This window comes from Narcine bancroftii, chromosome 5 (assembly GCF_036971445.1).
Source record: "Narcine bancroftii isolate sNarBan1 chromosome 5, sNarBan1.hap1, whole genome shotgun sequence".
NCBI classification, from domain to species: Eukaryota; Metazoa; Chordata; class Chondrichthyes; order Torpediniformes; family Narcinidae; genus Narcine; species Narcine bancroftii.
This window is the reverse complement of record NC_091473.1, coordinates 32,562,476-32,581,240: the sequence shown is the minus strand read 5'-3', so window position 1 is coordinate 32,581,240 and position 18,765 is coordinate 32,562,476. Positions and strand designations below refer to the sequence as shown.

Genomic DNA, 18,765 nt, shown 5'->3' with positions numbered 1-18,765 from the left:
AGGTCAGAATGAACTTCCCAGCATTCAGGTAGAGTACCTTTTGAAAACACTGAAATGTTCCAAGCACAAATTCCATTTATAGAAATTAACCATTTCAAATTGATTGAAAAGACTGCAAGGCACACTGATCAAGTTCTCCAGATGTTGCACAAAGGTGGCTGATGGTCATCTGGTAAACACTTTAAACAAGAGTCCCAGGTTTAGAATCTTCATGCCATAGCAATACCTGCTCATTGGTATACAAGTCATCTTCCGGCTGGCTTGTGTCTCCACTGTCCGAATACGGTCTGATCAATATTTTGAAACAAAAGTTATGAAAAAATACTCCAATAACAAATCAAAAGACAAACATTTTAGAAAATTAGCATTTCAGTTTTGAGTTAGCACACCTTTCATCACAAATTTTAATTTTTGATATGTTTAAGTAATTTAGTTTAATTATATTCACTGGCTGAAGTTTGAATATGATTATTTGATATGAGGATAAGGAATCCATCATGGATCCATTTCCTTCACAAAGAATATAAATCTTATCCTTTTGTTATTTTTTCTAATAGTGATTTGCTGCAATAATTTGTGTAATTTCATGTCCAAATATCGTAGACATTTCACCCCAACCACAGTTTTAATTTTCCCAATTTGCTTCTATTAATAGTTCTGCAAGACTTCCAATCAGAGGTTAAATATATTCACTACAATTACGATCTTTTTTTAAACCAACAATATCCTAATAATCTTCATCACTGAAGTTTGGATATAAAAGAGGAATCCTTGGACTGGTTCCTGGTGTTATGTTTTATTTGAGGTTGGATTTACAGGCAAGATAACCATCACCAAATCTCACTTGCATTTTGTTTGTAAACATGGCCATTAAGAAACAGAAAATTTGTATCAGCAGAATGAACATTCACCCTCAAGCTGTCTCAAATGAAACCTGGTCGAGTTGGTTACCTTTTTGATAAAAATATTTTCTCTGAACTTGCAGAATCGTATCCTAAAAACGTTTGTAACTATTCATATTTGGGTTAAAAATGTACAATTCAAGAAATGTTAAGCACATCTTTGTGTCTTTCTGATTTTTGGAAAGATTGAGTTGTTTCTAGTAATGAATTGCTTCTGTCCTCTATTGTTTATCGATGATCTCCCAAGATGAATAATATTGCTGGTTGTGGCCAAATTAACATAAGATTGAGGTTGAAGAGTCCCTTGTTGTATTTGTTTAGTGTGATTTAGTAATGTGTACATGGTGAACACCTCTTCTGAAATTTGACCAATGGAACCATATTTCTGAAGCAGAGTTCAACATGAATTGTTGATGGTGAATGAACATTTGTAGAAAAAGCCAATTTGGAAATTTCAATTATTTCAGTAACATGGCTTTCACAATGGAATATTAACTGAAGAAATTTTACATCTCTCCTTTTGTGGGAACACAATACTCTTTGTTTTAAAGTTGTGAGGTGGAGAGGCAGGAAGAGAAGCAGCAGCAAAATGGAATTGAATGCATTACTTTGGGTCTTCACCACATTAAATAATTTTAGAAACATGGAATATTGCCTGAGATTTGAATCTGTAACTGCCCTTAATTCTTCAAGACCAGTGATCATTTTCAATAGTGTAATTTCAGAATAAATTATTGGAATGAATTTTGTCATACTGAGCTGACTGCAGCTTTGTACACAAGGACACCCAAATATCATGAACAAAAATCCTATTACTTTTCCTTTCCCTAGATTTGGGAAGGAATTTACTTAAGAGTACTCAGCTAATCCATATTGGAACTCGAACCTAAACATCTCAACTATGCCTCCACTTACAAAGTCACAGAACTGTTTGGAAGAAACTCGTTAAACTGTTACTGATACCTCCTAATGAAAAGTCTAGAAGGTCTTAATGCCAAATCAGTCTAGAATATTTTAGGTTGGAGATAATAGAATTAAAAATGTATTCTTCTGACTGTAAATACATCTTGCAGCTGATATCTGCCTAGATAATTTCAAAATACTATACAATGATAATTTGGAGGAACGCTGGATCTTTGATTAGTTTATCATATGCAAAATTTTATTTTAAATTCTACAGCTGTTTGCCATTTTTTAAAAGCAACAGTAATGACATTAAATAATAATTTAGCTTAACAGTTAAAAAATATTCTACATAGGAAGTAGTTAAGCCAATGTTGAGCATTGTTAGCAAGCACGCTACATAGTAAGCAGCTCAGCTAACATCAAGCTTCGTTAGCAAGCACAAACACCAACAGTCACCCACACAAACACGCAAAGATACTTACTACCGCTGACTACAATTTGCGTATGAGTATTTAATGAATATCTCATTTCTGTAGACACGATGTTGGCTGTAGTCAGTATACTTAGAGAAACACTCCATTTCTTTGTAAGGAAAAGTGGAAGTGGATGAAAAAGAGGAGGAGGAGGAGGAGGAGGAGGAAGAGGCAGATGAGTATCTGGTAGGAGTTGTGCCAACAGCAGGGAAATGGCGGTACTCAGTAGAAAAAGGATCATCAACAGACTGGAAGGAGCTATGCCTACAAGAAAATGACCGACAAGCAAAATAAGACTTGAATCTTGATTATTTTCTCCATTTTTGTTTCTTTTTATTCTTGACCGTTTCAATGTATACAAGGATCCTTGTATACATTGGTGATACTGTGACCAATGATACCTCATCTACATGGCCATTTGTAGTCCATATTCATCAACAAGAGTAGGGAGGTTATGATGAAATTGTACAAGGCATTGGTGAGGTCAAATTTGGAGTACTGTGTACAGTTTTGGTCACCAAATTATAGGAAAGGTATAAACAAAATAGAGAGAGTGCAGAGAAGGTTCACGAGAATGTTGACAGGATTTCAGGGTCTGAGTTACAGGGAAAGGTTGTGCAGACTGGGGCTTTTTTCTCTGGAGCGTAGAAGATTGAGAGGGGACTTGATCGAGGTGTTTAAGATTTTAAAAGGGACAGACAGAGTAAATGTGGATAGGCTTTTTCAATTAAGAAAGGGGGAGATTCAAACTAGAGGACATGGTTTAAGATTGAAGGGGGAAAATTATAATGGGAACATGAGGGGAAATTTCTTTACGCAGAGGGTGGTAGGGATGTGGAATGAGCTTCCGGCAGACGTGGTCGAGGCGGGATCATTGGTTACATTTAAGGAAAGACTGGATCGTTACATGGATAGGAGGGGACTAGAGGGGTATGGACCGGGTGCTGGTCAGTGGGACTAGGAGGGTGGGGATTTGCTATGGCATGGACTAGTAGGGCCGAACTGGCCTGTTCTGTGCTGTAAGTGGTTATATGGTTACGTTAGGTTCAATATTTCATACGAGTTAATGAATCCAAGTTAACCTACTGGAGAATGGGAGCACTGACCAAAATGTCTCCCTATAAAGGGAAAATGTCAGGTGACAAAGGCAAAATCTTCAGGTACACCAAGAATGTTAAAAGATTCAGGCCATGTGGAGATTCATTGGAATAGTGCACTTGATGTAATGGACCAGCCATGACCTTGTTCTATGACACAGCAGCTTGAGGGACCATGTGGCCAACTGAGGCTTCCATTCTTACATTCTAGTGAGTAGTTAAGTTGGACAGACATTAATCAGAGGTAAAATCTGGTTTGATCCATTCTTCAAAACTACTTCATATGAACACTAGCAGTTTACTACACTTTATTTTGAGCCACTGATGGAACATTGTTCTTTAACAATTCAATGGTTACTGGTGTTAAACAATATTAGCTTTCCCAGTATTCACTGCAATGGAGCTGCAAATAGAGAAGTTGTCCAAATGAAAGGCAACCCGGCTGAGGTTACTTGATGTGCAGTTTTTGCCAAATCACAATAATATTGATCGATTTAAATTAGATCAAATTACAGGAATACACTCCCTCCATTCTAAAGCATTAATAGTTAACCAGCCTTTGCATGGATTTACAATTTCTTATCTGTCAGTCCTAAGCTATAATTTATTTTTATTATGAACCCAAAGGATTTTAATTTAGATTTCCTTGAGATCGTGGATAGAGTAAGAAGCTGTAAAGGGCAAAGGTAATGTGTATAGTCTCCAAATCTTTGAAGTGAGGGTGAAAATCAATTCAGAGTTGTTTGTGATGAATGAACAATTTAGTAGTTGCTGTGCACTTCTCTCCACTTCCAAAGTTCAATATAACGCATTTAAAATTAATGACTCAGGACAATTGCTCCCTGTCAGCTCTTGGCTTCATAAAAATCTTTCTTCTGTGGGTGATAAATGGTAATAACTTTCACTCGTGCTTGTGATGATGCGTCTCCTCAACTTATTCACCTCTGGTGCACTAGCACCGTGCAGGCCATTCAGCCTAACTTATCCATGGTGACCAAGTTGTCCCATTTGGACCATGCCGTTCTTATCTATTTATCAATCCAAATGCCTCTTGAATTAAGTAAATTGTAATTGTCAGCATCATCTACAGTCCTTCCAGTCGATCTAATTATATTCACTGTCTACAATTTTCCCTCCCTTTATCAGAAGTCTTTGACAATACAAACAGTAACTTCAGTTGAATTATGAGTCGCACTGGAAGAGAAACACAGTAAAAAGATTTTTTTTTTCCTCATAGGGCACTGTCGAACCAAATATTGGTTTCAGTTTAGCATGGCTAAGATGATGAGTCTCGACATTTATTGTCACTCACCTGGTTTGTAATGTAGCATTGCCGTAGGAGTTATTGAAAGAACTTGTACAAGGTATATGATCAAAATCCTGAACGCCCACAGTGATCTGGCTCCGCCAGGTTCCCGTACTTGCTGCTGAAGAAACTGGGATTTTAAAACAAAATGCTTAAATTGCTGCAATTCCTGTTTATTATATCCTTCATATTATATTTGAATGTTTGGTACATTTAATGATGGCCTGGATTCCAAACATGCTAATACAAATGGCTGTGTCATGTTACTATTTACCTAATCAATTGCCACCCTCATAAGTAACCATTTCACATGAGATTTGCATAAATATGCTGCCAATTCCCAAACTACTCCTAAGATTGAACAAGGATTTGGTTCAAAAGAAAAAAAAACAGATCTTGTTTTGCAGAGACTTGCTATTTATTCTAACCTATCTTATGCAGCTGAGTTCTATGGTGTGCAGTTTACATCATAACAGATCATGTTTAAAGTAAATAATTTACTCAGGTTAGGGCACCTCATCCAGCTTCAACCATCTCAAATTGAACCTATACACACTAATGACTTTTTTTTCCCCAACTTAAAAACTTCCCTATAATTATATTTAACAATACATCTGTATTGGCTCAGTCCAATAACTTTCCAATTTGTAACAATGCAATATTAAAAAGTGGGAAGTTTTTTTTAAAAAAAAGTTTGTTATTCTTAATTTCACTTTAATGCTGCTACTTCAAGGCCATACCTACTCACCAATATTTTGCCTGGAAACTGCATTTTGCTGACTTTGCTATATTCTAGAAGCTCTAATTCAAAGTTATAAATCCTGATAACTGTCTGATAATATTACAGTAAGGAGATACCATTAGTCTAATAAGTCTCTTCCCTGTTACCTGCTACAGTCAAACTAAATTATTCTATGAATGTTCTATTAACTAATTCCCGTAGTTTCCATTTGCATTCTTAATATTATCCAAGTTGATGAAACTTTTAAACATTGAACTATGAGAAACTAGTTTTAGAACATACAACAATGGTAAGCTTACCACCACTAATTATCAGGAAATGTTACAAGCTGCAAATTACTCCATGAACAGCTCCGCTCCCACTTACCTGATGTAAAAGATGTAGCCCTGTTGGTTGGAGAAAAAGGACTGTGCAGGTAAGCAAAACCTAAACTTTGTTGTGAGCCCCTGTCAGTGTCTAAGCCTGCCTGCAGGCCATGGTCCTTGTGAGTTGAGGCACGCTCATACCAGCCTCGCAAACTTTCTGCAACCAGCGCCTTCTGGATGTTTTTGGTTATTTGTTCACTTTTAGCCCCCCTCCTACGAATATTCCTCAAAGTTGCATATGGGTTTTGAGACATACTGTCAACGTCCTCCTGGTAAAAGCGACTGTAATCTCGATACTGATCAACATTGTAAGAATGTGTTGACCTGTATGGGGCTTTAACATTGTAGCGACCTTCAGTGTCGTTTTCAAATGTATATCCATAAGGCTCATAGTCCGTGTACAAAGGAAATCCTGGAATATAATAGTCAGAAGAAGGATGATGAAGAGAATTTTGATAAACTCCGTTTCTCGTATCTTTTGGTGCTAGATTGGGCATGCTCCCCGATGGGGCCGAGGAAATATTTGGTTTCTTGTGTCTTCGTCTTTCCCTTGACCGGCAACCTACTGTCATGGTGTTGTAATATTGGGGTGGCTTACTGGGTGTGCTATAATACTCGGTACTGGACTGACTGGTGTAGGATGACCCATCATCCAGGAGTTCTGTGCTGTTACTTCTTTGTGCTGCTGTGAGGGGGAATATTGCTCTCTCACTGGGACCCTCATCCAGGAGATGAGACTGAGATTCCAAACTGCCACTTCGTTGTCTAAAGTGATCTGGAGAAAGATCGGGCCTGCGGTGACAAGAATTAAATGAGTATTATTTCCACATTAACACTATTTTTAAACAGAGTTTAGAATCAAGGCATCAGAAATATTATAATAAAAGCCGTGAAATGCTGGTGAAACTCAGCTGGTCTTTTCAGCACCTAGAGGAATCAAAGATAGATTGCTAATGTTTCGGGCCTGAGCTGCCTTTTCAAGAAAGTTTTCCTTTGAAGAAGGGCTCAGGTCCAAAACGTCGGCAATATAATCTTTGTCTCCTATAGATGTTGAAAAGACCAGCTGAGTTCTGCCAGCATTTCATTGTTTTTACTCCAATCACAGTGCCTGCAGCCTATTGTGTTTCAATCAGAAATATTATGCATGAAACCATTCAGAATTGCAATTATTTATAGATTTTCACACACCATCCCAAATGCTTCATATTTCCTTATCCATGAAGGAAGCCTGTCAATGTAGTGTTCATGGTGTCTCTTAATGCAACCCTATCAATCCCACCCCCACTTATTTCCCTGTAACCTATTCCTCCTACATCAATGCCACTCTAATTTTTGGACCACACATGTTCAGTGGCCAATTGATTTCTGAACCCACACACCTTTGGGACATGGAAGGAAATTGGAACATCCGGGGGAGAAAACCCAAGCGATCACAGGGAGAGTGCCCAAACTCTGTGCACACACAGGCCATTGAACCATATGACCAGAACTCTGAGGTACCAACATTATCCATTAAGGCTCTGTGTCATCCTGGCTCAAACAGGATAGTTTTTTCACATTTTCCCGCTAGTGTTCTGTTTTCCAAAGATGTTTTTTGATAACTGCAAATATCTCAAGATCATGGCAAAAGAATTAAAGCAAAGTTGATGTACATAATGAGGGAGACTAGGTTGCAGAATGAGGGAGGGGGAAAATGGACGGGCAAAATGGTTCTGCGAGGCGCTGTGGACTTTACAGGTCTAGTGGCCTCCTGGGTTATAATAAAATTTGGCACAATATGACATTTTAAAAAATAACAGAAGGGAAGGGTCTCATGTGACTTCTCCCCATGTTTACTACACTGAATATTGCAATATGGCAGAAAAAAATATTTGGCTCACTGTTTCTAATTCTAAAGAGTTAAACCAATTAATTCCATTTACCCCATAACCCTGCAAACAATTTTTCCCTCTTGGTTGGCAATTCCTATCAGCACTGCACCAAATCTGCTTTCATCACCAACTCTAGGCATTCCTGATCAAGTAACTACATTAAAAGTATTCCTACTTCTCAGCAGTACTTCACTTCCCATTAACCTACCGTCAATGCCCCGGAAACCAGTTTATCCTTGTGTACACTTTATAAAGACTGAGATGCTGAACTCAATAAATCTAATCTGTTTGAAGGAGAACAATGCCAATTTATCCAACTTCTCAACCCTGGTTTTGGAAGTCCATTGCAGTTCAATTAGTAACACTATCGTCTCTGAATGAGACGTTAGCCTTAAACTGCAACTTTAGAATCTTATGCCAAAATGTCTAGCATATTCAATATTGTATAAAGAAGGTGCTGTATACTGTAAGGTAAAACATCATGAGATGGGAATGTGTAGGGAGTTACCCTGTACAGGGCTGTAACAAGAAGGGGAGGTGTCCTTGTACTCCTGTTAGGTAAAACATCATGAGATGGGAATGTACAGGGCTGTAACAAGATGTGAATGCATCCTTGTACTTACAAGATAAGAGAGACATTGATGGATTGAGAGGCAGGAAGCTAGCAGGGAAAGGATAGCAACAGTTTTAGTCATTGGACAAGTAATGATATGATGATGTTCTAAGCACATATCCAAGGGTATAAAAAATCACCATTTTGCTGATAACGGCAGAATGCATTCTCCGACTAACATGTTTAGTCGCAAGTGTTACAATCCGGTAATAAAGAACAAAGAACCCCGATTTCGACTCAGTCTGGTGTTTGTCTCACTCATTCATGAACAAAGCAGACCTAACAATACCTCCCCTTCAATGAGAGGGTTCAGCTGCTCTCAGATGAGGATAAAATATTCCAAAGGGTTATAGAACATTACAGCACTGTGGAGACCCTTGATGATGTGCTAACTTTTATATTCCTACCAAAAAATACCAAACCCTTCCGACCTGGTAACCCTCTATTTTCCTTTCATCCATGTGCCTGCCTATGGACTTCTTAAGTTTCCAAAGTTTTTTCTAAGGTTATTTAAATGTTATTCTAAAGATGAATTGGGGGTGGGGTTCCTCAATGTCCTTTAACTCTCAGGGCACATAGCTGGAAAAAGTAGTTACTTTGTCAATTTCTCATTATTTTGTGGAATCTTGATTGCTGCATTCTCTAATTGCTACCTGTTCCTCATTGGCTGTAAGGCATTTATAGATACAAGTTCCTCTTTATCATCTAAATACACTTCCCCTGCATCTCCTCCAGGGTTTGAAATCTTTCCTGAAGTGCTGTGCCACCATTCTTCAGTTAGAACTGACCATCTTTTTATGGTTCAGCATTCCTTTCTTGCTTTTGTACCAACAACTTCACAATTTGTCACCTTCAAAGATTGTGCATGCATATTCAGAAATTTAATGATTACATCCTTTTAAAACAGTACAGGTTCCTAACCTTTTATCCAGAATTCCAAAAACTGGCATTTTTTTTTTCCAGTAGATGACATCTGCTCATCAAAGATGGAGTTTGGCATCAAACATGACCCGGTGCAACCCTCGCTCAACTCCCATGTATCCTGTCGTGTTCCGCTACTTTATAAGCACCTCCGAATTGCCTATACTGACACCTGTCCAACGTTGCGGCGCTTTCAGTCAGCCCGTTGATGGCTCAATGGCCGTCATCACTACTCATAATCCCCCGACATGGCTGAAACCGCTGTATGAGCGCCAGTGCAGGGGAAATCGAGAAAGGGGCCATTCTCCTGACGCGAGGGGTGAGGGGAGAGAGAAATGGCAATGGGCGGCAGCATGACTTGGATGGGCTTAAAGGGATGGAAATCAAAATGAGTCCGAAATCTGGAAGATTGTGAACAAAGGCAGGTGTCCGGTCGACGATCCTGGATAAAATGTTACCTGTATTACTTAATTTACATTATAACCCTCCATACTTACCACTGAGATGTTTTCCTAAACACTTCCTCAGATGAAATTTCACGATACACTTCTGCAACCAGTCCACCAATAATATGGTTCTATTCTCTCACTGATTATTGCATTTAAGATTTGTTTTATGTGCAAAATGTAAAATTGTCCTGTACATCAAGAGCAGCAGTCCTTTATTAAATATTGGGAAGGCCAATAGACAACTTTTTTGCCATTTCTCTTGACCAATTTTGTATCTATGTCACTTTTCATTTAATTGCACTTCATTCTACGAGATACACAATCAAATTAAGTTTCAATTTCAAACAGACTTACTTCTGTACATTTAAAACAAAGTCTTAATTTTCAGAAACATTCATTTGCTTCAAGGACCTACCGTAAATGTTGGTGTATCTGCAAAATGATCCCATTTTAAAATTGATTACATTGTCACCGTCAATTTTTAACAATTTGTTTCAATTTCAAACAGACTTACTTCTGTACATTTAAAACAAAGTCTTAATTTTCAGAAACATTCATTTGCTTCAAGGACCTACCGTAAATGACTGCTACTATAAGCATTGCGAGTCAATACTGGTGTTGCAGGCATACTTCTTCCTCCATGGCACTGTCTGCCCTGAGATCTGTAAGGGCTGCTGTGTGTTGAGCTCAGCTCCCTATGTCCATGCAAAATATCTTGTAAGTAGCAACCATCATTGTTGGTGTATCTGCAAAATGATCCCATTTTAAAATTGATTACATTGTCACCATCAATTTTTAACAATTTGTTTGAATAAAATGGAGGCACCCAGGATGAACATACTTAATAATATACTAAGAAAGACCCTCATTAAGCAGGGATAAAGAGACACTTTGAGAGTCCCTCCAACAGCAAGTAGCATCGTTCCCTAAAGATGTACTCAATAGTGGGGAGGGTTTTGCCTGTGATGTCCTGGGCTCTGTCTACTATCTGTTGGAGGGCTTTACACTCCGAGGTATTGGTGTTCCCATACTAGATCGTGATGCAGCTGGTCAGCACACTTTCCTCCACATCTCTAGAAATTTGCCAGGGTTTGTGATGTCACACCAAACTTCCTCAAACACCTGAGGAGGTAGAGGCGCTGACGTGCTTTCTTCACGATGCCATTGGTGTGTGGGTCCAGGAAACATACTCAGAGATAGTGACCAGAACCTAAATTTGCTCTCCCTCTCCACCTCTGATCCCCCAATGATCACTGAATCTCTGGCTTTCCATTCCTGAAGTCAACAATCAACTTCTTAGTTTTGGTGACATTGAGTGCAAGGTTGTTGGTGCAGCCAAGTTTTCAATCTCCATCCTGTACACTGACTCATCCCCTTCCTTTATACAACCCACGACCATGGTATCGTCCGCAAATTCGAAGATGGTGCTATTGTATTGATCCACACAGTCACAGATGTAAAGTGAGTAGAGCAGTGGGCTAAGAACACAACCCTGTGATGCTCTAGTACTGATGGAGATTGTAGAGAAGTTCTTACCAATCTCCGCTGATTGTGGTCTGGAGTTGAGGGGATGAAGGAGTTTAATGCTGAACTGTAGTCATTAAAGAGCATCCTGATGAATGCATCTTTGCTGTCCAAGTGTTTCAGGGCTTTGTGTCGAGCCAATGAGATGGCATCTGCCATAGACCTGTTTCTATGATAGACAAGGTGGAATGGATCCATGTCACCACTCAGACAGGAGCTGATCTGCTTCATCACCAGCCTCTCAAAACACTTCATCACCGTTGATGTAAGTGGTACTGGTCGATAGTCATTAAGGCAGGTTACTACACTCTTCTTGGGCACCGGTATGATTGATGCCTGTTTGAAACAGGTGGGTATCACACTCTGCTAGATTAAGATATTGAAGACCTCCGTGAAAACCTTGGTAAGTTGGTCAGCGAAGATTTTTAATACTTGGCCAGGTACTCCATCTGGGCTGGATACTTTGCTTGGAATCATTTTTCTGAAGACAGCACACATGTCATCCTCATATACAGACAGAATTGGATCATCAGGGGACTTGGGGGTGCTAAGGGTGGTTCTTCACTTGTTACTGAAACACCAAGTAACAGTATTGGTACGAAAATCTGGAGACACTGTGGTGAAGTAAGGACATAAAATGCTGGAGAAGCTCAGCAGGTCAAACAGTGTCCTTTATGTGGCAAAGGACAAAATACATAACCGACGTTTCGGGCTTGAAGGTATGAGAGAATGCCAACAGGCATCTGAACAAAAAGGTAGGGGAGTGGCAAAGGTAGGAGACGATAGGAAGAGGGGTATAATCATGGATTCAAAGACTACTTTGTAATTGTTCCAGCAAACAGGCCACGCACATGGCAAATGGCCTGCTCGCAAGCTGTAAATTTTAATTAACATTATTTAACCAGCAAGATTGGAGTAGATTCTTGAGGTTGGCTTAAATACTCATTAATCTTTCAATTATCTCATACTCCTGCTCACTAGAATGAGTGGGGAGCTTTATTGCATTGCCAGGAAAGTATTTTCTTGGCTTTACATCTGAAAATCAGGCAAATTGGGGTGAATTTACCAGAAGAAAACTCTATTTACACCAGCTAGGAATGCACTGTGCTGGGATCTGGGTGGCAGCAATAGTGTTAAATACTTTCATTGGTCTTTTCCTTGATAGTTTAAAGGCTGGGTAGACACTGCAAGACTTACAAAAACCATCTTTGTTACTACGCTAAAATAATCCATAACAAGCAATACCAAAATACATACTGCATTGCATACCTCTTGTGACATGTCTATTATATGCAGGAAAAATATACCAAGTTCTTGACTCGCATAAAAAGTTACTGATTGAATTGATTGGGAGTTTGCAATAATCTCTTAGCATAACATGAGAACTATTATACTATTTGAAAGTTTTTCTAATGTAATGTGTCTAAAGAAAGACCAAAGGTAAGGAACACTTGCAAAATGCCATCAGGATCAAAGCAAATATCTCTGAAATCATTAAGCATTTCATTCTTACTATTTTCAAATTGGTTCCTGAAGATTTTTTTCTCTCTCAAACAAATGAATAAACACAGATATTTGACCAACAATCTCTAAATACAGGTTTGGCTTAAACTTGTTTAAATAAGGCAAAAGTTCAAGCTACTTGGCATTTCCATTGCTATCAATTACAAGCTAGTCACTTGGTGTGTGAAGCTCCTTGACTACATTAGGTCATTGGTGAAGAACGTGGAAATTCTCACTATTCTTCTTAATTATGGAATTGCATGATGGAGCTTGCAGAGAAGATTAAAATGTGTAATGATTGCTCCATGCCAAAAGCACAAACTATGCTCGCACTTGAGAGCATGTTCCATTTCTGGCATTGCGAATTAAACAGACCATTTTGCAATGACTGGCATAGTTGTATCAAAAACTATGAAGAAGTTCAAATTATTCTGCATTGCATGCAAGAAACTCCAAGGCTACAGCACAGGGTTTTTTTTGAATGGAAATGATGTAGTCACTAACTTAAATAATTGGACAGCGAATTGAAAATGCACACCAGATAATTGACTTATTTTTATATTGAAATTTGTAAGATAGTTACTCCAAATTAAAAACTTTATTGAAATTTGAACTGATAAACTTCAATTAGTTTGTTATTTGAGGCTGTGAAAACAGAATAAAGTGATTTCACACATCAAATACAGATATAGAAAGAATGCAAGTAAAAATGGGTTTCCCTCCAATCTCTGTATTTTAAGAATCGTTTTGTTTTTCCCACTTCATTTGCTATTTTTGATCACCTCTTTATCAATGCTTGTGATAAATATAAAATAAATGTGGAACACTGCAGTGTATTGCGTTAATAGTGCTTAATGATAAACCTTTAATTTGATTTTTAACAGGCCCTTCTGGCCCACGAGCTCATGCCAACCAAGTACCCAAATTAACCCACTATGTTTTGAAGGATGGGAGGAAACCCATGCAGACACAGGGAGTACATACAAACTCCTTACACACAACACTGGATTTGAACCAGAGTTGCTGGCATTGTAATAGTGTTGAAATAACTGTGCCAGATTTATTCTTAAAAATCTGAAATTAAACTACTTTGTGCCAAAAGCACAACTTAAAAAAAAGTCAAAAGGTTAATTTACGGCAGCCACAGGGTTTGGAGACTGACATACGAGAATATTTCAGTTAGAAAAATGTTTTATGTCACTGGGGAGGTGAAGATATTCAGGTGAGACAAATGATCAAAAATACTGAAAATGTTTGATCTTTTAAAGACCAGTCGATTAGAGGAGGGGAGATTGTCTGATCTCAGAAGCTAAGCAGGCTCAGGTCTGGTCAGTTCTTGGAGGGGAGACTGCCTCGGAACACCAAGTGCTGTGGGTTTCTGTGAGGGGCGCTGGGCAAAGTGGCGACTCTGTCTGCCTTACAGTAGACAAAGGTTAAAAATGTCATGTGTTACCAACGTTCCTATCAGGATAAAAGAAAGGAATAGCAAGGGATTTGGTGAGTTTTGTCATAAAGAAAAAGAAGTATGTACGGTTTACCAAGATTGAAGCTACAGAAAGCAAGAAACCAAAACAAGAAGGGGCGATGAAATGTCCTTGGCAGATAAGAGATTTTACATTAGGAGCAAGAAGGTAGATAATAGGGTAAGGGTGGATCCACTCAAGGACAAAAGACAGAATTGTGGACCTGGAGGAAGTGGTGACATCCTAAATGAGTAGTTCACAGAAGAAGGACATGAATGATGTGGAGATAAGGTAGGGGTGTGTTAATAGTTTGGGGCAATCAATATTAAAAAGGAAATGATGTTGGGTATCTAAAAACATTAAGGTGGAAGACCTCCAGGCCTGAAGCAATCTTTTCCTGGATTCAGAGGAAAATAAGTGAGGATATTACTCAAAATTTGGCAGAGATTGTTGAAACCACTTTAGCCAAAAGCAAGAGGCCACAGGACTGGAGAACAGCTTGGGTTTTTCCTTTATTTATAAAGGATTATAGTTCAGTGAGCCTTGCATCACTTGCTGCAAAATTAGGAAGTCAACTGTTAAAGATGGGATTTACTCTCATTTGGAAAAGCACGAAAATGTGCATGGGTGATCCTTTCTCACAAATTTATTTTTTTTTTTGAGTAAGTGGTTAAGATGATTGAAGCGGGTATAGTGGTGGATGTTCTCTACAGCTCCCTGAATGTGACATCAAAAGTGAATTGGGCATACATACAGCACGGTAACAGGCCATTTTGATCCACGAGTCCGTACCACCCACTTTACACCCCATTAACCCACGCCCCCAGAGAAAACCCACACAGAGACAGGAAAAGAAAGTACAAACTCATTACAGACAGCATGGGATTCAAACTTTGGTCTGGTCCCGATCGCTGGCGCTGTAAAGGCATTGCGCCAAAAAGTAAAGAAAGAACACAGTTGCTTTCATCAGTCAGACCATTCTGGGAAGTCGTGTTGCAGGTGTACAAATCTTGGGTGAAGCCACACTGCACAGTTCTGCCACATTATCAGAAGAATGTGAAGGCAGGAGCGATTTAGCAGGATGTTGGACAAAATTGAATTGTTTTCTCTGGAATGATGGAGACTGAGTGGTGCCTTGATGTATAAAGGGCACAGATAGGATGGACAGTCAGTCTTTTCCCAGGGTAGAAATGTCAAATATTTGATATGTTTGTGGTGAGAAGGGTGAATTTAAAGGAGATTTGTGAGCATTATGTGCTTGGAACACACTGCCAGACAAGGTAGTAGAGCAGACATGATAGCAGCATTTAAAAGGCAACCCAAGTCCCAATCACTGCCACTCTATCTAGAATCTGCAGCCCACCATGTCTGTACCAACTTAAACTAATGCCATTTACCTGGATAGAGTTCATATTCCTCTATTTCATGCCTGTTCATTTGTTTAAATGGCATTAGTTTAAGTTGGTACAGACATGGTGGGCTGAAGAACCACTCTCTTTTAGATTCTAGATTGGGTGGCAGTGATTGGATCTTGGGTTTGAATCCTACACCATCTCCAAGAAGTTTATACATTCTCCCCATGCCTGCATGGGTTTTCCCTGGGGGTTCTGGTTTCCTTCCACCATTCAAAAATTACTGGGGGTATAAATTGGGCAGCAGAGACTTGTGGGCCAGAATAGCCTGTTACCAAGCTGCAAGCCTAAATTTAAATTTAAGATTTCAAACGATTGGTAAAAAGGTTGACACAAATCCACCAGTATGTTATGCAGCAAACATTGAAGACCAAGCAAACTGGTTCTCATCTAGAATACAAATAAATACAGATCCTAAATCAATGGTTTTCAATTTTTTTCTTTCCACTCATAAACCACCTTAAGTAATCTATATGCCATAGGTGCTCTGTGATTAGTAAGGGGTTACTTAAGGTGGTGAGTGGGGAAAAAAAGGTTTTGAGAAAAAAAAATCACTGTTTTAATTGTACCTAATTGACTCGTTATGTGCACTGTTTCATAACTCCAAAGGAAATGGGTTCAAGCAAAATATTTCAGTAACAATTGGGTCTAGAGCAGTCGTTCTCAACCTTTTTCCCCCACTCACATACCACTAAGTAACCCCTGACCAATCAAAGAGCACCTATGGCATAGGGATTACTTAAGGTGGTTGTGTGAGTGGAAAGAAAAGTTTGAAAACCACTGAATCTGTTTTACCTGGGTTGGACGAAATGCCCTTTATCATGAAACTGTTCACTTGCAGAACTCCTCCTTTGCCGACTCTGTTTAAGCTCAAGAGACTGTGGTGGAACTGGCCTTGGAAGTTGCTGGCTGGAAAAAGATCTTTTTCTTTGCATAATACGCACATCATCTAGAACAAGAAACAACAAAGAACTTTAGAAATTACAAACTACGATAAAAACATCTTTTGATTGATCTGCATATTATCACAATTCACACTGTTGCAATTTGATCTTTGCATCACAAAGTGTTGCCAAGGTGCTCACTCACACTGGAAACCCACTCTGGCATGCACTGAGGCTGGATGTGTACAGACTAATTGACTTTGGGACCAGATTACCACCTCATTTGACAGCACCAACAAAATGCCCTGCAAGGCCAAAATAATTAACGCAGAGTTCCAAGTGATTTTAATTTCAGACTGATATTTCAAATTCAATTTTGAAAATGATTCTGCATCAGAGGAATGTAATTTTGAAGTTACTCTTGTAATTTTCCATGAAAGTAGATTGATTAAAACTTGATCCAAGAGACTATAGATGCTGGAATGTGCAACAAAATAAAACTGCTGAAGGAACTCAGTGGCCGAGCAGCATCTCTGGGGGCAAAAGGATATTAGGACCCAGCATTGGACAAGACCAGTTAAACTTGATCTCTGGCATTAAAGCATATTAAACACATCGTGGCAGTTTTAATGTTAGCAGTATTGTAACTTACCATCCTCTGTTGTGTTTGTGTCTGATAAAGAACTGGTTTCTGAGGGTATGACCTCATCTACATGGGCGGCGGGGGGTGGGGAGAAAAGTGAAATGTTACACATAATGTATGTTTAAAACAATCAAAGCAAAAGTTCAGAATAATTACAGAAAAAGTTCACGTTATTTTCTGGAAAATATTAATACAACATCAAGAATAGCGAGAAAATAGGTTGATTTAAATTTTAAATTCCATAAATAAAAATGCAATTGAAGTAGTAATTTGTTTATTACCTGGAATTATGAGGGAAGTTCTCTGAAGAGGCTTCCTTCCACTTTTAATTCTGTACTCATTACTTGCATTCTCTATCTCCTGAAGCTTTTTCAGAGCATCAAAATAGTCCTGTTTCCTCTTCTTTTTCACATTCTTGCATATTTCAGGATCATTGGCTAATTTTCTTGCAGCTTCCAGAATTTTCTGCTGAATGACAAACTTGCTTTCCAGGTTTTGCAAATACGGATCCTACAATGCAATGTGACAGAATAACACCATTTGCAAAGGGCCGTATAAAAAGGGGTGATGAGTCAGCGTACAGGAGGGAGATTGAATAGCGTTCAAACAACAACCTTCCACTCAAGGTCACAAATACCAAGGAGCTGGTTGTAGACTTTAGGAAGGGACAACCAGAGATGAATGATCCAGTAATCATGGGGGGGGGGGGGGAGGAGATCAGCGGCAGGGAGGGTAAGTAAATTTAAATTCCTGGGATGCACTCTCAGAGGGCCGATCCTGGACCAGATCTCTCGATCTTCATCATGAAGAAAACCCAAAACCCATCAGGGCCTCTACTCTCTTAGTAGTTTGCAAAGGTTTGGTTATGACATCAGAAACCTTGGTAAACTTCTACAGATGTGTAATGGAAAGGGTGCTGACCGGCTTCTTCATGGGACATCAATATCTCTGAGCTGAAACCCTACAAAAGTTAATGGACACACCCCAGTATGTCACAGGCAAAACTCTCCCACCATCGAGAAAATCAACACGGAATGCTACTGAAACATCAAGGATCCACACCACCCAGAACATGCTCTGTCCTTGCTGCTGCCATTCAGGGAAGAGGTATTGGTGCCACGTGACTTGTACCACCTGGATCAGGAACAGTTGTACCCCTCCATCATCAGACTCTTCAACAATAAACTCAGGGATTCATATAAGGAATCTTATTTTGCACATTTCTTACTGAATATTTTCTGTTGTGTATTTGTACACTTAGTTTAAATTTCTCTCTTCTGTATACATGTTATGTATCTTTTCCTTGAGTTCAGTTTACACAGCCATTCACGACCTTTTTTTGGCTGTGACGCCCCCCCCCCCCCACCCCAGGACTCTGCTCAAAGTTTATGGGCCCCCTTCTCAGTGAAGCAGTCGTTTTGTTTGATTTTCTCTAATTCTTGCCTACCAACCACAAAAAAAAATGTTAAAAGATATGGAAAACAAGTGTTCTACTGAAATGTGCTGTGGCCCCAATGGTGGGGGCTTAGGGCCCCTAATGAGAATGACTTGTTTTACTACTGATAACTGCCTGGCTCCAGAAGAAAGAATCTCAGGGTTTTATCTGGTCATATATGTACTCTGACAAAAATTTGAACTTGAATTATAATTTACACTTACTGCTGCCTAGAAATTCACCCCTATTTTTTTTA

General features: G+C 39.0%; 1 protein-coding gene across 4 annotated transcripts in view; it reads right to left on the bottom strand.

Moving 5' to 3' along the window:
• Positions 1-57: 57 nt before the first annotated feature.
• The window catches only part of frmd4bb (FERM domain containing 4Bb), a 335,203-nt gene continuing 316,495 nt past the window's right edge, over positions 58-18,765 (bottom strand). For all 4 annotated transcript variants that reach the window (XM_069937083.1, XM_069937082.1, XM_069937081.1 and 1 more), the window contains 7 exons: positions 17,356-17,584; positions 17,084-17,140; positions 16,343-16,496; positions 10,221-10,391; positions 5,793-6,583; positions 4,691-4,814; positions 58-287 (listed from right to left, as the gene is read on the bottom strand). In XM_069937083.1, the coding sequence (XP_069793184.1) occupies positions 182-287; positions 4,691-4,814; positions 5,793-6,583; positions 10,221-10,391; positions 16,343-16,496; positions 17,084-17,140; positions 17,356-17,584 (1,632 nt within the window). In that variant the 3' untranslated portion in view covers positions 58-181. The remainder of the gene's footprint in view (positions 288-4,690; positions 4,815-5,792; positions 6,584-10,220; positions 10,392-16,342; positions 16,497-17,083; positions 17,141-17,355; positions 17,585-18,765) is intronic.